At 42.9% G+C, this 17,616-nt stretch overlaps 1 protein-coding gene across 1 annotated transcript; it reads right to left on the bottom strand.

Annotated features, from left to right (window-relative positions):
• Window positions 1-45: 45 nt before the first annotated feature.
• Window positions 46-16,598, bottom strand: LOC117334941 (hillarin-like). Its single transcript, XM_033894801.1, has 9 exons — window positions 16,568-16,598; window positions 15,763-15,857; window positions 8,467-8,595; window positions 7,716-7,945; window positions 5,737-6,859; window positions 4,743-4,908; window positions 3,505-3,785; window positions 2,563-2,748; window positions 46-300 (listed from the first exon to the last, which is right to left on the bottom strand). Exons 2-9 carry the CDS (start codon window positions 15,847-15,849, stop codon window positions 268-270), a joined length of 2,235 nt encoding a protein of 744 aa, XP_033750692.1. The 5' UTR covers window positions 15,850-15,857; window positions 16,568-16,598; the 3' UTR covers window positions 46-267.
• Window positions 16,599-17,616: the final 1,018 nt, after the last annotated feature.

Below are 17,616 nucleotides of genomic sequence, written 5' to 3' on the forward strand. Positions count from 1 at the left end.
ACGAAAAAACCCCCAACCCGATAGGCGACTCATGCCCTACGGACCTTTATTTTTCTGTATGTCTAAGTTAACAATGGAAGTCTATGATACCAGGAAATATTGCTGGTAAATTCCATAGCTTTACAGATTAAAGCAATCTTCAAATATTAATTTTCAATGTTTTGTCATACTCTGTAATAACAGTTTTTGTTTTACTTTTAAAATTAGTTCTGTTGTCTTGGTAGGAAAAACAATCGACCAATCTGAACGCTTCTCCATCAGCTTCCATCAGTTCTCATAGTCATGTATGGTTGTTGTGGCCTGGAATTATACAAGATATTCAAAACGTGTATACCAACATAGTAGATAAAGTGCACTCAAATGATTTAAACACATGTTTAACTTCAGTTTAAAAAGTTAATTAGTGGTGTTACATGATGTATGACATCAGGTGTACTGTGAGGTCATTAGAAGTTTAATAGCCAAGTCTTAAATACCAAAATGACATCAGCTTTAACATAATCGTAACAATAGGTGTTATATAATGGGATAGGTGTCTAAAGGGGACACCAACTTTAGATGCCTAAGTAGAACAAAAGTATTTTGGTACAAAATCAAATGTAGCATAAAAAATGTAGTGTATTATGACAGCATCTATAGTAAGTTGACTGTAAGGTGTAGAATGGGACTACAAGTACAACATTTCATAGGGCCTTTTTAGAAAACAGTTTACAGTGCTTTTGATTTAACAGCAATTCACAGGGTCTTTAAAGTAACAGGGCTATTGATAGCACAGTGATCTATGGGTCCATAATTGAAAACCAACTCATGGGTCCATTAATAGACCCGAAGTTTAAGGGGCAATCAATTAAACAAAAATTCAAGAAGCTATATGTATCAATAGAACACCAAATTACGGGACTGTTAATAGAAACAATTTATAGTGCTTTTGATAGAACACTTAACACAGCGTCTTTGAAAGACTATAAATAGAACAACTGGGTTCATTAACAGAACACCAACTATCGGGGCAATAAATAGACCACCAATTTTAGGGTTAATTCTCATTTATATAAATTATGATTGCTGTTCCCTTAAAATGTTTCAAACCAAATTTGGTTGTAATCAATAAAGACATTAAGAAGGAGTACGATTTTAAAGCAAACTTTTTGTTAAGTTCTCCTTTTGGGGCCTCGCTCTTCTGTCCCCGGTGGCCCCATAAGCATCACTTATAAAAATTGTGATTGCCATCCTCTTATAATAATTCAAACTAAATTTGGATGTAATCCAACCAAGGGTTAAAAAAGAATAGTAGGGTTTTAAATCAATAATTTACCAAAGTTCCCCTTTGGGGGGCCCGCCAATGTGGCCCCAGGGTCAGACTTGCCTTATTTACAGAAAATATGATTGCCCTCCCCCCATGATTTTGCACACCAAATTTGGTTACGGAGGAGTAGGAATTTAAAGCAAAAATTCACCAAAGTTCCCCTTTTGGGGCCCTCCCCTCGGGCCCCAGGGCTCACACCAGCCGCATTTATATAGAATATGACCGCCCTCCCCCAATGATGTTTCACACCAAATTTAGTTGTAATCCACCCAAGGGTAAAGGAAAAGTAGGATTTTATAGCAAAAATTCACAAAAGTTCCCTTTTTTGGCCCCACCCCTCTGGCCCCAGGGCTCACACCAGTCTCATTTATATAAAATATGACCGCCCTCCCCCAATGATGTTTCACACCAAATTTGGATGAAATCCACCAAAGGGTTAAGGAGGAGTAGCGTTTTGAAAGAAAAAGTCTTACGCACGGCGCACGGCGGACGACGACGGACGGAACACGATGGCTATAGGTTATTCTGACCCTTTTGGTCAGATGACCTAAAAAATCAAGGAGCTATTTATAAAACCAAATTAACGGAAATATTATTATAACAATTTCATGAAGCCATGAGTAAAACATCATTTCACTGGGTCATTAATAGAACATCAATTCTAGGGGCCGTTAATTAAACAATTTTAGGAACAATCAGAACATCAATTTATTGGGCATTTATATATCACCAATTCAATAAGACCAACATTAGAACAAAAATGACAGGGTCATTAATTATAATAGAACACCAATTCACGGGATATCAATAGAACACAAATTCATGAGACCATTAAAAGAACACCACTTCACATGCTGTAAATAGAACACCAATTCACGAGACCATAAATAGAACACTAATTCACGGGGCAATCAAACTCACGAGGCCATTAATAGAATACCAATTCATGGGACCATTAATAGAACCATTAATAGAACACCAATTCAAGGAGCCAGTAATAGAATACCAATTCATAGGGTCATTAATAGAATACCAATTCATAGGGTCATTAATAGAATACCAATTCATAAGGTCATTAATAGAACACCAATTCATAGGGTCATTAATAGAATACCAATTCACAAAGCCATGAGTTGAGCACCATTTTACGAGGCCAATTAGCAGAACGCAAATTCACATGTTCATAATACATAAAAATTCACGGGGCCATTATAGCAGTTCATTTCAGGTGTCCGTTATAATAAAACCCCACGTACCCACAGGTAGAATGTGGCGGCCCCAGCACTGGCGATCTGGATCGTCTCCATGTCGTACTTGCCGATGATTTCTTTGGCTCGCAGTACAATGGCCGGTCGTAGCTTCCTCATCTGGAAGGCCGCTACTCGACGTTTTAACCCTTCTTTTCCTTTCTTGGAGATTAAACCTTGTACTTTTGGCCATTTCTAGGGAAATGCAATTGACAACATGGTCACAAAAGGATGCATGTATATAATCAAAACGGTCAGTGTGGAGAGAAATACAGGTTTTTGGTTTTATTCAATTATTTGTTTTTGTACATTGTGTTTATAGTTAAAATATACATGTCACTCAAAACAAGTATCAAATTCTAACAAATCGAATGCAGATGCAAAACAAATTCTGGTAAGGTTTTACAGAACTATTGTTTATTTGGCATATCACAAATCCGTGCAATCATATACAAAATGTGTACATGTGTAGTTAATATATAAATATGTATCGTTTATAAGGGTAAAGTATCTTGTCCAAGGACGCAACCACGACAACACAGACAGGTCGGTTTCTCAGTTTCCCGAGAAACACGAACCATGCACAGATTGGGAGCGCACCTTGGACCTTCACCTGAAATTACGTGGCCGATTGAGCTATCGCGGCCCCAATGTTTAGATAAAGTGAAGAAAAAATTATGACAAGTTTTCAAAACCTGCTTAATAAGAGTAACAGGAATAAGAGTATTGTGAAAAGCGTATGTTAACGGTCGTCTGTTTCCATTGTGATGTCAGAAATCAAGAAGTAATATTTCTTTATGTCGTTTGATGACGTCAAAGAACGCTATCGGTCCATACCTCTAAAATGTTGCATTGAATAGCCGACAATTATTTGAGGAAACTTTAGTATCGAACAATCGGATGTAAATTATGATTCACAATGCCTACAGTAGGTCTGTTTTAATAACGAACCCGTAAGTCGGCCTCTTTACTGCCCAGCAAGAGAAATGTCGCGGCCATCACTGCGTGTACAGGGGCGGGTGGTTTGGGGTAACTCCGGATTTCAGAAATACTTTTGGCGTCCATTTCTAGTACGGCCTTCCGTAGCCTCTTCAACTTCCGAAGTCGGGCTCGCATGACCTCCGCGTCCTCCAAGATTCCGCCTATGTCATGCTTGAGTGACGTCTCGCTGAGGTTGTGCATGGCCGCCTCCAGTTTATCGAGATCTTTAGATTGCATTGCGTCTCTGATCTCTGTGGCAGAGAACATGGCATGGAAGTTATAATATATATTTTATATTTAATACTAAATACTAAAATACCGATAGTTATGTCTAAAAGATATTTTGAAACAAGGCATCTACGAATACCTTCGCTATTCATCACTGACCAATACTTTGTTGTTTGTTTTTTTATTTAGGTTTCACGGCCCATCGACAGCCATGGTCATTAAGGGCCAAACAAAATACTATTAATTGATTCTGCATACAAAAGAAAAGATGCTAAGACTTGTCACAATGTCGCTCAGGAAAGCGCCACTAAATATCATAACGAGAGATGACAGTTGTAAGAGTTTGAAAAAAACAGAACTACATATATCCGACAATGAACGAAGTTTGTAAAGCGAGGAAGATTTATAGTAAGAGTGACTTCAATTGGGATACCAGCAGATTGAAATGCGAATTAATTGAAGAGATCATAGTTGTTAGTGTATTAGTTTTGGGACATTCAGGTATAATTAATGTAGCTGGTAGGTTGAGTATGTTGAAAATCTACTCATAGAGCATGCAAACTAGCAGTGACCCCAATTTTGACCCCAGAAGATTGAAATGCAAACCCGTGTAAGAGATGATTGGTGTCGTAAGTGTATGAAATGTCAGAAAAATTGGATCACCAAAGAAGTTGGTACAGCGAGGACGTCGAAAATCTAATAATAGCAACAGTGACCTCATTTTTTTTAGCCCCAGATGGTTGAAATGTGAACTCGTACAAGAGATTGTGATAGTAAATAAGTACAGTTTTTAGTCCTCAGACAAATACCTTTGCGACCAAACTCTCCTCCGACTAATTCCAACGACTCTGGAATCTCCAAGACAAATGTGTAGGACAATGAACGCCGCGTACTCAATGATATAAAAATGTGTTTAATTGTCGCGGTGATAAATGTTGTCAATAAACTGCTTCTACGTCACTCTCATCAATCAAACTCACCATTATTGAGACGATTTAAGTGGAACTTCCGCTTGGCTTTGGTGAAGTCGCCCCTGTCCTCCAGACCTCTCTTGGAACACTCGTCCAATAGTGAGGCCATTGCTTTGGTGTCTCCCTCCGCCGTGGCCTCTTTCAGTTGCTCTCGTAGATTAGCCATGCTGTGGTCCTAATATATTGAATCAAATATCTTATTTATTGAAAAGTGTTAAACACAATTGGATTCATCTGTACTGCGAAAACATGCATCAAAGAAAAGAGCAAACTGAAAGGTATGGAAGTTATTTCTTATCAAAAACAATCTGTGCTAGCATTCAGCATAGCAACAGTTTGGGAACCCCACCAGTCTCCGTAACATCCTCGTAATTACCCATGACAGACCGTGAGAGCATTGTTGATATAAGTTAACATATATTGCAAATCGATGGATAAAGAACATGTCTTGTAGCGGCTATAAAAAAAATTATTGGGAAAGGGCTTTATATAAGTTGTATGACTTATACCCAATCCCTTTGCATATTCAAGTTACAAAAATATGTTTAAATCAAAATTCGCCGTAGTGGACCAGCTAGACCTGTCTGGAGGCGAGAGGTTCCACGTAGTGACAGGGCGTAATGGAATCATCTTGTCACATTTTGTCGTTTTGTACATTGTATATTATACTACGACTTGATTGTCATTTTGTACCTTGTACAAAGGTTTATTACTTAATTTTTATATTATATTATACAATATGTAATTCTATTGTCATTTTGTACATTGTACAAAGGTTTATTACTCAATTTATATAACATACTACAATTTCTCGTACATTGTTTAGACGCTAGTGTATTTTGTTTTCATGGACTTTAACTGTTCATATCCTGACGTGTGTTACAATAAACATTTTGTATTAAGATATGTAATAGGTAACAGATAGATTACTAATCAGACACCTTGTCTTACTACATATTGCATCTGAAAATACCTTTCATATCAATCGAGTATAATATCTCACCTCCACAACTTGGGTCCTTTGAAGAAGAATGTTGCACACGTTCTCTAGATTCAGGGCATCTTTCTTTTTGCTGAACACCTGGAGAGCATATTCCCCTTCCGTAGCAGGTTTGACTCGGACCACCGTTTCCGAGTCCTCGTTTATAAACGTTTGTGACAAACATTCCACAAGTTCGCTCTTCGATAACGAATTGTGAATTAGTTCTGTGTATATTTCTGTTTCACTGTCGTGCTCAAACCATACTTCAGTGACCAGATCGTCGTCTATATTATAAACTCCGTCGGCATGTGTGCGGGCCACGATGTTGTGGCGTTCCAACTCCGGCCCTGCCCCCCAACCTATGGATGGCACAAGTGGAAGAGGATCGCAAACCTCCATTCCGACTGTGCAGACGACTTTGAAATCACAGATCCACTCGGAGATGAGTCTGTGTTTGGGGTCCCGACAGTGAAGTTCTAGCTTATACACACCGATAGCCACGGGAGGAAAGCGAATCTCTGTAAAGGCAGTTGTACCTTGACAGTACTGCAGCACAAACCTCTCCAGTTTGAAATATTCATATTCTCCCTCATCCTCGTACTCTCGCGAACGATATAGTTTATACGAGAACTGAAGCCGATGTTGAGAATCTTTAGGCATTTCAATCGTGATTTTGACTTTCCCGTGATGTGATTGGACGACACATTTCTTATGACTGGTCAGTTTTAGTCCAAGTTCGTAAAATGATGGTTGCAAAAACGGCGTGGATTCAAATGCTTCTTTTGTAAACGGCATCTTCAATAACTGCCAGCGCTCATCATTTGGGAAACATTTGGTTATGAACTGATTGGGGTCAGTAAGAAAGAAAAACTCGTTGACCATAGAATGGACTATGTAGGATTTACTACCGCCCTTTGGCACGAAGTCCTCGTGGAAGTCTGGACACTCGACCACTGTCCAGCGCCCGGTGTTGTAACCCTGAGCAGACATAGCCGCCCAGTATGGGTGAAGGAGGCGCCAACTTCCTTCTAGATAAACAGCATTCCAGGAATTCTTCATTCTAATACGGTCAATTTTCTCTCCTACTTCGTAAGCCACTCCTTTCGCCACACCATAAATGGTCACACAAGGTATTCCAGCTTTTCTGGAATTAAATAAAATAAATAAATAAATAATATATATACATTTTGTTTATGTCAAACATAAAACACTAAACACAATCCCTTGATAAAGCTACGTGTTACAACAGACCATGGCCTTTTCTTTTTTCCATTATATTAGTATTCCAGACATTATTCTTGACGGACCTGAAGAGAATAATAGAGAGGCCTTTGGGCTTTAATTTGTCAAGTTCTTACGCACTATGATAGACTACTAGATATGTGATAATGATGTAGAGATGTATATCTTATTATTCAGTGCACTTACCATTAGTACGGAATTAAGATGGCTTCGATATAGAGTTAACTATAGAATTTGACAACTACACAATTATACCTTGCAAGGTAAAATGGTGTAATATTCGTAAATGATAAGTGAAATTGTTTATATGTAAATTGTAGTCTAGAATAACAGTCTGTATGTTGGAAAAGAATAGCAGTCCGCTACAATGCCGAAAGAATTGTGGATATTTAATGTGTGGGTGTTTAGAACCACGGCCACATTTTACTGATGTAGAAGTGTGGATATAGTACGTGTATTTGTAGACTTATTGTCCCCTGTTTGCAGCAATTATTCTAATATTAAAGTTAATTGCGGACGTCTATATAAGTAAATGGTTTAGTGTTAAAGATCGGTATAACCGACATTCCGTGTGGCTATTCACGATGGCATAAGACATTTGGAAATGCGCAAACCACGACATAGATGCCATTTCCCTGTCGCTTTGTCGCCATTGATATTATAGTCTGAGAGTTGGGCGAACAACAATCCAGGCGTTGGAATGACTGTCGTTGCGCTTCTCTTTACCAGTGTGATGATGGCGCGAGTGAGCTACGTACCTGGAAAGAGTGGTGAAAAGTTCGGAATAACTTCCCTTGCGTTCCCGGACCAGATGTAGATATCCAACTGGAGTGTCCGGGGAGGGAATGTCCTTCTGACATAGCAACATTGGTACCTTTTGTAGGACCAACCAGTAAAACAAGGCCCGTATCGTCTCCAGGTCCGAGTCCGATTCACTGGTCAGATACTCCAACAGAGCTTCATAGCTCTCGCCTGTTTCCGGTGGCGCCTACACAAGAAATATCGTTTGGTTGAAAGGTGTCAACATTTTCATATTTCTTCACAAACCTGTATTGAGCACTTGGAGGAATTCTGACAGTCGACAACTAAGGTTCAAACAGTGATAACGATATACGTCGACAAAATATAGTCAGCAATATGGCTATAGGTAGGGTACGGACATTCTAATGGAAGGGGTTAATTTTTTGTCTATTCTCTTAACTTGACCTCAAGAGTCTGGTAAAACACATTATTGACAGCGGCATTGAAACATTGCATGGATTCTGGATAACGTAAGAATAAACAAAATAATGTGCAAGAGTTGTATATCAAAGAAAAGATCGGGCATTGATTAATCTATTTATGAGATGGTGTCAACTATGTTTTTGACAAGCTTTTTTATAATGACTTCATAATATAAACGTTGCCATCGTCTAACCTGTGACGTCATAGTACCAAACGTCATTGAGTGCACTCTATATCACGACAGTAAGTGAACACGGATTCACACATCTCCATGGATATACTCACCTTCCTCACATAATTATCAGCGTGAGTGAAATCGCTCACGTTGAAAATGTCTTGCTTCCTTCCATCAGGTGGCGCGGGTTTTGCGTACCCGGGTTCTGCATCTACATCCCGATATGCTTTTTGAACGCTCTGATCAAATATCAAATAAATTAATCAGAAGAAATTATCAATTAGAGTAATGTTTACTGCTTTGTTACGAATATATTATATGTCAATCATCAAGTTAAGCTTCAATGAGAGTCCCGTGCAGCCTGTTGTTTAGACATGCTGAATCGTTAAACTCTCGCGTAGAGCCTTTTGATGAGACACATGTACATTGGCATGTACATTGGCCACACCCCCGCGTGCAGCCTGGCCATGAGACACACTGATATATTCTCGCGTGCAGCCTGGCCATGAGACACACTGATACACTTTCGTGTGCAACCTGGTGATGAGACACACTGATATACTCTCGCGTGCAGCCTGGCCATGAGACACACTGATATACTCTCGCGTGCAGTCTGGCCATAAGACACACTGATATACTCTCGCGTGCGGTCTGGCCATAAGACACACTGATACACTCTCGCGTGCGGTCTGGCCATAAGACACACTGATATACTCTCGCGTGCAGTCTTGCCATAAGACACACTGATACACTCTCGCGTGCAGCCTGGTCATGAGACACGCTGATACACTCTCGCGTGCAGCCTGGTCATGGACACGCTGATACACTCCTGGGTGCAGCCTGGCCATGAACACGCTGATACACTCTCGCGTGCAGCCTGGTCATGAACACACTGATACACTCTCGGGTGCAGCCTGGCCATGAGACACACTGATATATTCTCGCGTGCAGCCTGGCCATGAGACACACTGATACACTCTCGCGTGCAGCCTGGTGAGGAGACACACTGATGATACACACTGATAGCTCTCTTGCAGTCTAGCGATGAGACACATTGATATATTCTCGCGTACTAGGACACAGTATACGCTCTCACGTGAAGTCTGGTGATGGGTCGTATTGATACGGTCACACTGATACCCCCAGTGTTCGAGATGCATGCCTGTAGTGTAAATCGTGCTGATGTCGACTTTATAGTGCTATCTCACTGAAGCATACTGCCGAACACATCCAACAGAACACCTCAACCGGTCACATTATACTGGCAACGGGGGAACCAGTCGACCCAGTTGACCTAATGCTGAGCGTCAATCAGAATATCAACTACCATCTTAATACTAGTAGATGTGATGTTCAGACACTATCGCTTCCAGTCTGGAGAGAAGAAAACGATACACTCTAAAGTGCAGCTAAGTGATGAGACACTCGGCCTACACTCTTATGTGCAGTCCGATAATGATACACAATGGTACACCCTCAATGCAACCTGGTGAAAGACACTCTCATGTGCAGTCTGGCGATTAAGCACAATGATATAATTTCACGTGTAACATGGTGACAGGCATATTTATATGATCTCGCGTGTAGCCTGATTAGACACACACACTAGTACACTCTTACATTCTCACTTTCGCCTGGTTTTAAGACACGCTCGCTTGAAGCCTGGTGACGAGACGCGCTCGCTTGCGGTCAGGCGAGGAGTCTTACTGATGAAACATACTGATACACTCTCGCTTGCAGCCGGTTGATGTGACACTCTCGCTTGCAGCCGGTTGATGTGACACTCTCGCTCGCAGCCAGTTGATGAGACACTCTCGTTTGCAGTCTGGTGATGATACACTCTCGCTTGCAGCCAGTTGATGTGACACTCTCGCTTGCAGTCTGGTGATGAGACACCCTCGCTTGCAGTCTGGTGATGAGACACCCTCGCTTGCAGCCAGTTGATGAGACACCCTCGCTTGCAGTCTGGTGATTATACACTCTCGCTTGCAGTCTGGTGATGAGACACTCTCGCTCGCAGTCTGGTGATGATGCATTCTCGCTTTCAGTCTGGTGATGAGACACTCTCGCTTGCAGTCTGGTGATGAGACACTCTCGCTTGCAGTCTGGTGATGAGACACTCTCGCTCGCAGTCTTGTGATGAGACACTCTCGCTTGCAGTCTTATGATGAGACACTCTCGCTCGCAGTCTTGTGATGAGTCACTCGCTTGCAGTCTGGCGATGAGTCACTCTCGCTTGCAGTTTGGTGATAATACACTGTCGCTTGCAGTATGGTGATTATACACTCTCGCTTTCAGTCTGGTGATGATACACTCTTGCTTGCAGTCTGGTGATGATGCATTCTCGCTTTCAGTCTGGTGATGAGACACTCTCGCTTGCAGTCTGGTGATGAGACACTCTCGCTTGCAGTCTGGTGATGAGACACTCTCGCTCGCAGTCTTGTGATGAGACACTCTCGCTTGCAGTCTGGTGATGAGTCACTCTCGCTTGCAGTCTGGCGATGAGTCACTCTCGCTTGCAGTTTGGTGATAATACACTGTCGCTTGCAGTATGGTGATTATACACTCTCGCTTTCAGTCTGGTGATGATACACTCTCGCTTGCAGTCTGGTGATGAGACACTCTCGCTTGCAGACTGGTGATGATACACTCTCGCTTGCAGTATGGTGATTATACACTCTCGCTTGCAGTCTGGTGATGATACTCTCTCGCTTGCAGACTGGTGATGATACACTCTCGCTCGCAGTCTGGTGATGAGATACTCTCGCTCGCAGTCTGGTGATGAGACACTCTCGCTCGCAGTCTGGTGATAAGACACTCTCGCTCGCAGTCTGGTGATGATACTCTCTCGCTCGCAGTCTGGTGATAATACACTCTCTCTTTCTGTCTGGTGATGAGACACTCTCGCTTGCAGACTGGTGATGATACACTCTCGCTTGCAGACTGGTGATGATACACTCTCTCTTTCTGTCTGGTGATGAGACACTCTCGCTTGCAGACTGGTGATGATACACTCTCTCTTTCTGTCTGGTGATGAGACACTCTCGCTTGCAGACTGGTGATGATACACTCTCTCTTTCTGTCTGGTGATGAGACACTCTCGCTTGCAGACTGGTGATGAGACACTCTCGCTTGCAGTCTGGTGATTATACACTCTCGCTTGCAGTCTTGAGACACTCTCGCTTTCTGTCTGGTGATGAGATACTCTCGCTTGCAGTCTGGTAATGAGACACTCTCGCTTGCAGTCTGGTGATTATACACTCTCGCTTGCAGTCTTGAGACACTCTCGCTTTCTGTCTGATGATGAGATACTCTCGCTTGCAGTCTGGTGATGAGACACTCTCGCTTGCAGTCTGGTGATGAGTCACTCTCGCTTGCAGTCTGGTGATGAGACACTCTCGCTCGCAGTCTGGTGATGAGACACTCTCGCTTGCAGTCTGGTAATGAGACACTCTCGCTTGCAGTCTGGTGATGAGATACTCTCGCTTGCAGTCTGGTGATGAGATACTCTCGCTTGCAGTCTGGTGATGAGATACTCTCGCTTGCAGTCTGGTAATGAGACACTCTCGCTCGCAGTCTGGTGATGAGACACTCTCGCTTGCAGTCTGGTGATGAGACACTCTCGCTTGCAGTCTGGTGATGAGACACTCTCGCCTGCAGTCTGGTGATGAGACACTCTCGCTTGCAGTCTGGTGATGAGATACTCTCGCTCGCAGTCTTGTGATGAGACACTCTCGCTTGCAGTCTTATGATGAGACACTCTCGCTCGCAGTCTTGTGATGAGTCACTCGCTTGCAGTCTGGCGATGAGTCACTCTCGCTTGCAGTTTGGTGATAATACACTGTCGCTTGCAGTATGGTGATTATACACTCTCGCTTTCAGTCTGGTGATGATACACTCTTGCTTGCAGTCTGGTGATGATGCATTCTCGCTTTCAGTCTGGTGATGAGACACTCTCGCTTGCAGTCTGGTGATGAGACACTCTCGCTTGCAGTCTGGTGATGAGACACTCTCGCTCGCAGTCTTGTGATGAGACACTCTCGCTTGCAGTCTGGTGATGAGACACTCTCGCTTGCAGTCTGGCGATGAGTCACTCTCGCTTGCAGTTTGGTGATAATACACTGTCGCTTGCAGTATGGTGATTATACACTCTCGCTTTCAGTCTGGTGATGATACACTCTCGCTTGCAGTCTGGTGATGAGACACTCTCGCTTGCAGACTGGTGATGATACACTCTCGCTTGCAGTATGGTGATTATACACTCTCGCTTGCAGTCTGGTGATGATACTCTCTCGCTTGCAGACTGGTGATGATACACTCTCGCTCGCAGTCTGGTGATGAGATACTCTCGCTCGCAGTCTGGTGATGAGACACTCTCGCTCGCAGTCTGGTGATAAGACACTCTCGCTCGCAGTCTGGTGATGATACTCTCTCGCTCGCAGTCTGGTGATAATACACTCTCTCTTTCTGTCTGGTGATGAGACACTCTCGCTTGCAGACTGGTGATGATACACTCTCGCTTGCAGACTGGTGATGATACACTCTCTCTTTCTGTCTGGTGATGAGACACTCTCGCTTGCAGACTGGTGATGATACACTCTCTCTTTCTGTCTGGTGATGAGACACTCTCGCTTGCAGACTGGTGATGATACACTCTCTCTTTCTGTCTGGTGATGAGACACTCTCGCTTGCAGACTGGTGATGAGACACTCTCGCTTGCAGTCTGGTGATTATACACTCTCGCTTGCAGTCTTGAGACACTCTCGCTTTCTGTCTGGTGATGAGATACTCTCGCTTGCAGTCTGGTAATGAGACACTCTCGCTTGCAGTCTGGTGATTATACACTCTCGCTTGCAGTCTTGAGACACTCTCGCTTTCTGTCTGGTGATGAGATACTCTCGCTTGCAGTCTGGTGATGAGACACTCTCGCTTGCAGTCTGGTGATGAGTCACTCTCGCTTGCAGTCTGGTGATGAGACACTCTCGCTCGCAGTCTGGTGATGAGATACTCTCGCTTGCAGTCTGGTAATGAGACACTCTCGCTTGCAGTCTGGTGATGAGATACTCTCGCTTGCAGTCTGGTGATGAGATACTCTCGCTTGCAGTCTGGTGATGAGATACTCTCGCTTGCAGTCTGGTAATGAGACACTCTCGCTCGCAGTCTGGTGATGAGACACTCTCGCTTGCAGTCTGGTGATGAGACACTCTCGCTTGCAGTCTGGTGATGAGACACTCTCGCTTGCAGTCTGGTGATGAGACACTCTCGCTTGCAGTCTGGTGATGAGATACTCTCGCTCGCAGTCTTGTGATGAGACACTCTCGCTTGCAGTCTTATGATGAGACACTCTCGCTCGCAGTCTTGTGATGAGTCACTCGCTTGCAGTCTGGCGATGAGTCACTCTCGCTTGCAGTTTGGTGATAATACACTGTCGCTTGCAGTATGGTGATTATACACTCTCGCTTTCAGTCTGGTGATGATACACTCTTGCTTGCAGTCTGGTGATGATGCATTCTCGCTTTCAGTCTGGTGATGAGACACTCTCGCTTGCAGTCTGGTGATGAGACACTCTCGCTTGCAGTCTGGTGATGAGACACTCTCGCTCGCAGTCTTGTGATGAGACACTCTCGCTTGCAGTCTGGTGATGAGTCACTCTCGCTTGCAGTCTGGCGATGAGTCACTCTCGCTTGCAGTTTGGTGATAATACACTGTCGCTTGCAGTATGGTGATTATACACTCTCGCTTTCAGTCTGGTGATGATACACTCTCGCTTGCAGTCTGGTGATGAGACACTCTCGCTTGCAGACTGGTGATGATACACTCTCGCTTGCAGTATGGTGATTATACACTCTCGCTTGCAGTCTGGTGATGATACTCTCTCGCTTGCAGACTGGTGATGATACACTCTCGCTTGCAGTCTGGTGATGAGATACTCTCGCTCGCAGTCTGGTGATGAGACACTCTCGCTCGCAGTCTGGTGATAAGACACTCTCGCTCGCAGTCTGGTGATGATACTCTCTCGCTCGCAGTCTGGTGATAATACACTCTCTCTTTCTGTCTGGTGATGAGACACTCTCGCTTGCAGACTGGTGATGATACACTCTCGCTTGCAGACTGGTGATGATACACTCTCTCTTTCTGTCTGGTGATGAGACACTCTCGCTTGCAGACTGGTGATGATACACTCTCTCTTTCTGTCTGGTGATGAGACACTCTCGCTTGCAGACTGGTGATGATACACTCTCTCTTTCTGTCTGGTGATGAGACACTCTCGCTTGCAGACTGGTGATGAGACACTCTCGCTTGCAGTCTGGTGATTATACACTCTCGCTTGCAGTCTTGAGACACTCTCGCTTTCTGTCTGGTGATGAGATACTCTCGCTTGCAGTCTGGTAATGAGACACTCTCGCTTGCAGTCTGGTGATTATACACTCTCGCTTGCAGTCTTGAGACACTCTCGCTTTCTGTCTGGTGATGAGATACTCTCGCTTGCAGTCTGGTGATGAGACACTCTCGCTTGCAGTCTGGTGATGAGTCACTCTCGCTTGCAGTCTGGTGATGAGACACTCTCGCTCGCAGTCTGGTGATGAGATACTCTCGCTTGCAGTCTGGTAATGAGACACTCTCGCTTGCAGTCTGGTGATGAGATACTCTCGCTTGCAGTCTGGTGATGAGATACTCTCGCTTGCAGTCTGGTGATGAGATACTCTCGCTTGCAGTCTGGTAATGAGACACTCTCGCTCGCAGTCTGGTGATGAGACACTCTCGCTTGCAGTCTTGTGATGAGACACTCTCGCTTGCAGTCTGGTGATGAGACACTCTCGCCTGCAGTCTGGTGATGAGACACTCTCGCTTGCAGTCTGGTGATGAGATACTCTCGCTTGCAGTCTGGTAATGAGACACTCTCGCCTGCAGTCTGGTGATGATACACTCTCGCTCGCAGTCTGGTAATGAGACACTCTCGCTCGCAGTCTGGTAATGAGACACTCTCGCCTGCAGTCTGGTGATGAGACACTCTCGCTTGCAGTCTGGTAATGATACACTCTCGCTCGCAGTCTGGTAATGAGACACTCTCGCTCGCAGTCTGGTAATGAGACACTCTCGCCTGCAGTCTGGTGATGAGACACTCTCGCTTGCAGTCTGGTGATGAGATACTCTCGCTTGCAGTCTGGTGATGAGACACTCTCGCCTGCAGTCTGGTGATGAGACACTCTCGCCTGCAGTCTGGTGATGAGATACTCTCGCTTGCAGTCTGGTGATGAGACACTCTCGCCTGCAGTCTGGTGATGAGACACTCTCGCCTGCAGTCTGGTGATGAGACACTCTCGCTTGCAGTCTGGTAATGAGACACTCTCACTCGCAGTCTGGTGATGAGACACTCTCGCTTGCAGTCTGATGATAACACATACCGTAGAACTCTCACGTCTCCTCTCCTTACTGATAGCCGGTCTCAGAAGTTTGGAGCTCTGTTTCTGTCCTAGGTGATGCCTCGACATATCAACATCTGAGAGGAAAAAGCATGAAATAAATAATTACCAAAAACCCTCAGCCCCTATGATTTTATTTTAATTCTGTTTTTCACGAATCTCTGGACTAGTTTTCAAAATTTGGTATAGGTTTTTTATTAAACTTTTTTCATTTGTTTGAGATGGGAACTTTTCAAGATAAGGACCACTCCTCCGTTATAACAGCAGGGTACGAATTACATATACATTGTATATGTTCTAGTACAATCTTTTATTATTCAACAAAAATCTGTTCCTGTGGCCGTTTGGTTGAAAACAAATTTTTATCGTCTAGTTATTTTTCTGTTGACGTTTTGATGCTAACTGTAAATGTGTTTTAAACTGAGATCATCGAACCTTTAACCTAAAAGTCACGGGATGAAAATGTGTTCTGATACCATGGAACTGATCGTCAACCGCCCTAGAAAGCAGGGATTTTGGTGTGGTGTTCTAAACTCCTATACTCCGTCCAGGATCTAAATAAGTCATAACAGTTAACACAATGACAAAAACTAGGGGACATGCATATCAACACACGAAAATTACTAATAGTAGGTTCAGGTAAAAAAAAAAGAAGTAAGAAAGAATTATTTATGTTTCTCTGATAAAAATGTCGTTCATAAATTAACCAGAAATCAAAAAGAAAAAGGCGAGTTGAACTAAAGCGAGAAGACGAATAAATATAAAATAGATTCCGGTGTTGTCTTACCTCTCAAAGTCCGTGTTTCCCCTGTGACCGGACTGGTATCTATTGCGATAAGCTATGACGTCATAATCATGATATGTGCCATGACGTCATAATCATTTTGTATTGATTACGCGACTCCTCCTCTTAGTAACATACACCATTCGCGTTAGGGAATCATCGTGTCGACTAATTTACCGACGGATCTATCTATATGCATGTACATGTTATTTGGTTACTTACGCACCAATTAGATTTAAATATTTAAATAAGAACATGTTGAGGCGGCATGTAGAATTGTTTTAGTAACTGTCCGACCATTGACCATACAGCATTTTCGTGCAAACGTAATACATGCAAAATTCTAAGTTTAAATACTATTTATCATTTGAAAATTGTCTCGAATTATGTCGATTTCAAACTAAGGTGTTTTGTTAGTGCAATAAGTTTCTTAAAAAAAAGTCATGTAATTATAATCTAAACATGACATTAATTTACCCGGTTAAATCATCAGCCGTGTTCTGTCTTATACAAATACTTCATTTTTGGCTTCCGGTTCTATATGATAAAGTGTAATCGTTAATTATTCATTACTCATAAAGTAGTGAGATCATAAAATACATAACCAGCTGAGGCGTGTTCACGACGGCGCGCGACTATATAAGATATCTCATTTAATTGTCTTTATAAGATATATTATATGATATATCTTATATTTTATATAAGATATCTTATATCTTTTATGAGATATCTTATGTAAGATATCTTATAAAAAAATATATATAAGATATCTCATAAAAGATATAAGATATCGTATAAAGTATTTAAGATATCGTATAAAGTATATAAGATATCGTATAGAGTTTATAAGATATCGTATAGAGTTTATAAGATATCTTATATAATTTGGGTAATCCCTGGATCGACGTTGCTCCGTGAATAAATGACAACTTGGCTTGCCATAGGCCCCCGTTACCTTGAAAGTATGTCCATGGTAAGTATTACAAGGAAACATAAGTGCACCCTGTATCATGTGCGCCGAGTTGACCTTTGACTTAAACATAGTAACGAAG

Source organism: Pecten maximus, chromosome 9, assembly GCF_902652985.1.
Source record: "Pecten maximus chromosome 9, xPecMax1.1, whole genome shotgun sequence".
In the NCBI taxonomy this organism is placed as follows: Eukaryota; Metazoa; Mollusca; class Bivalvia; order Pectinida; family Pectinidae; genus Pecten; species Pecten maximus.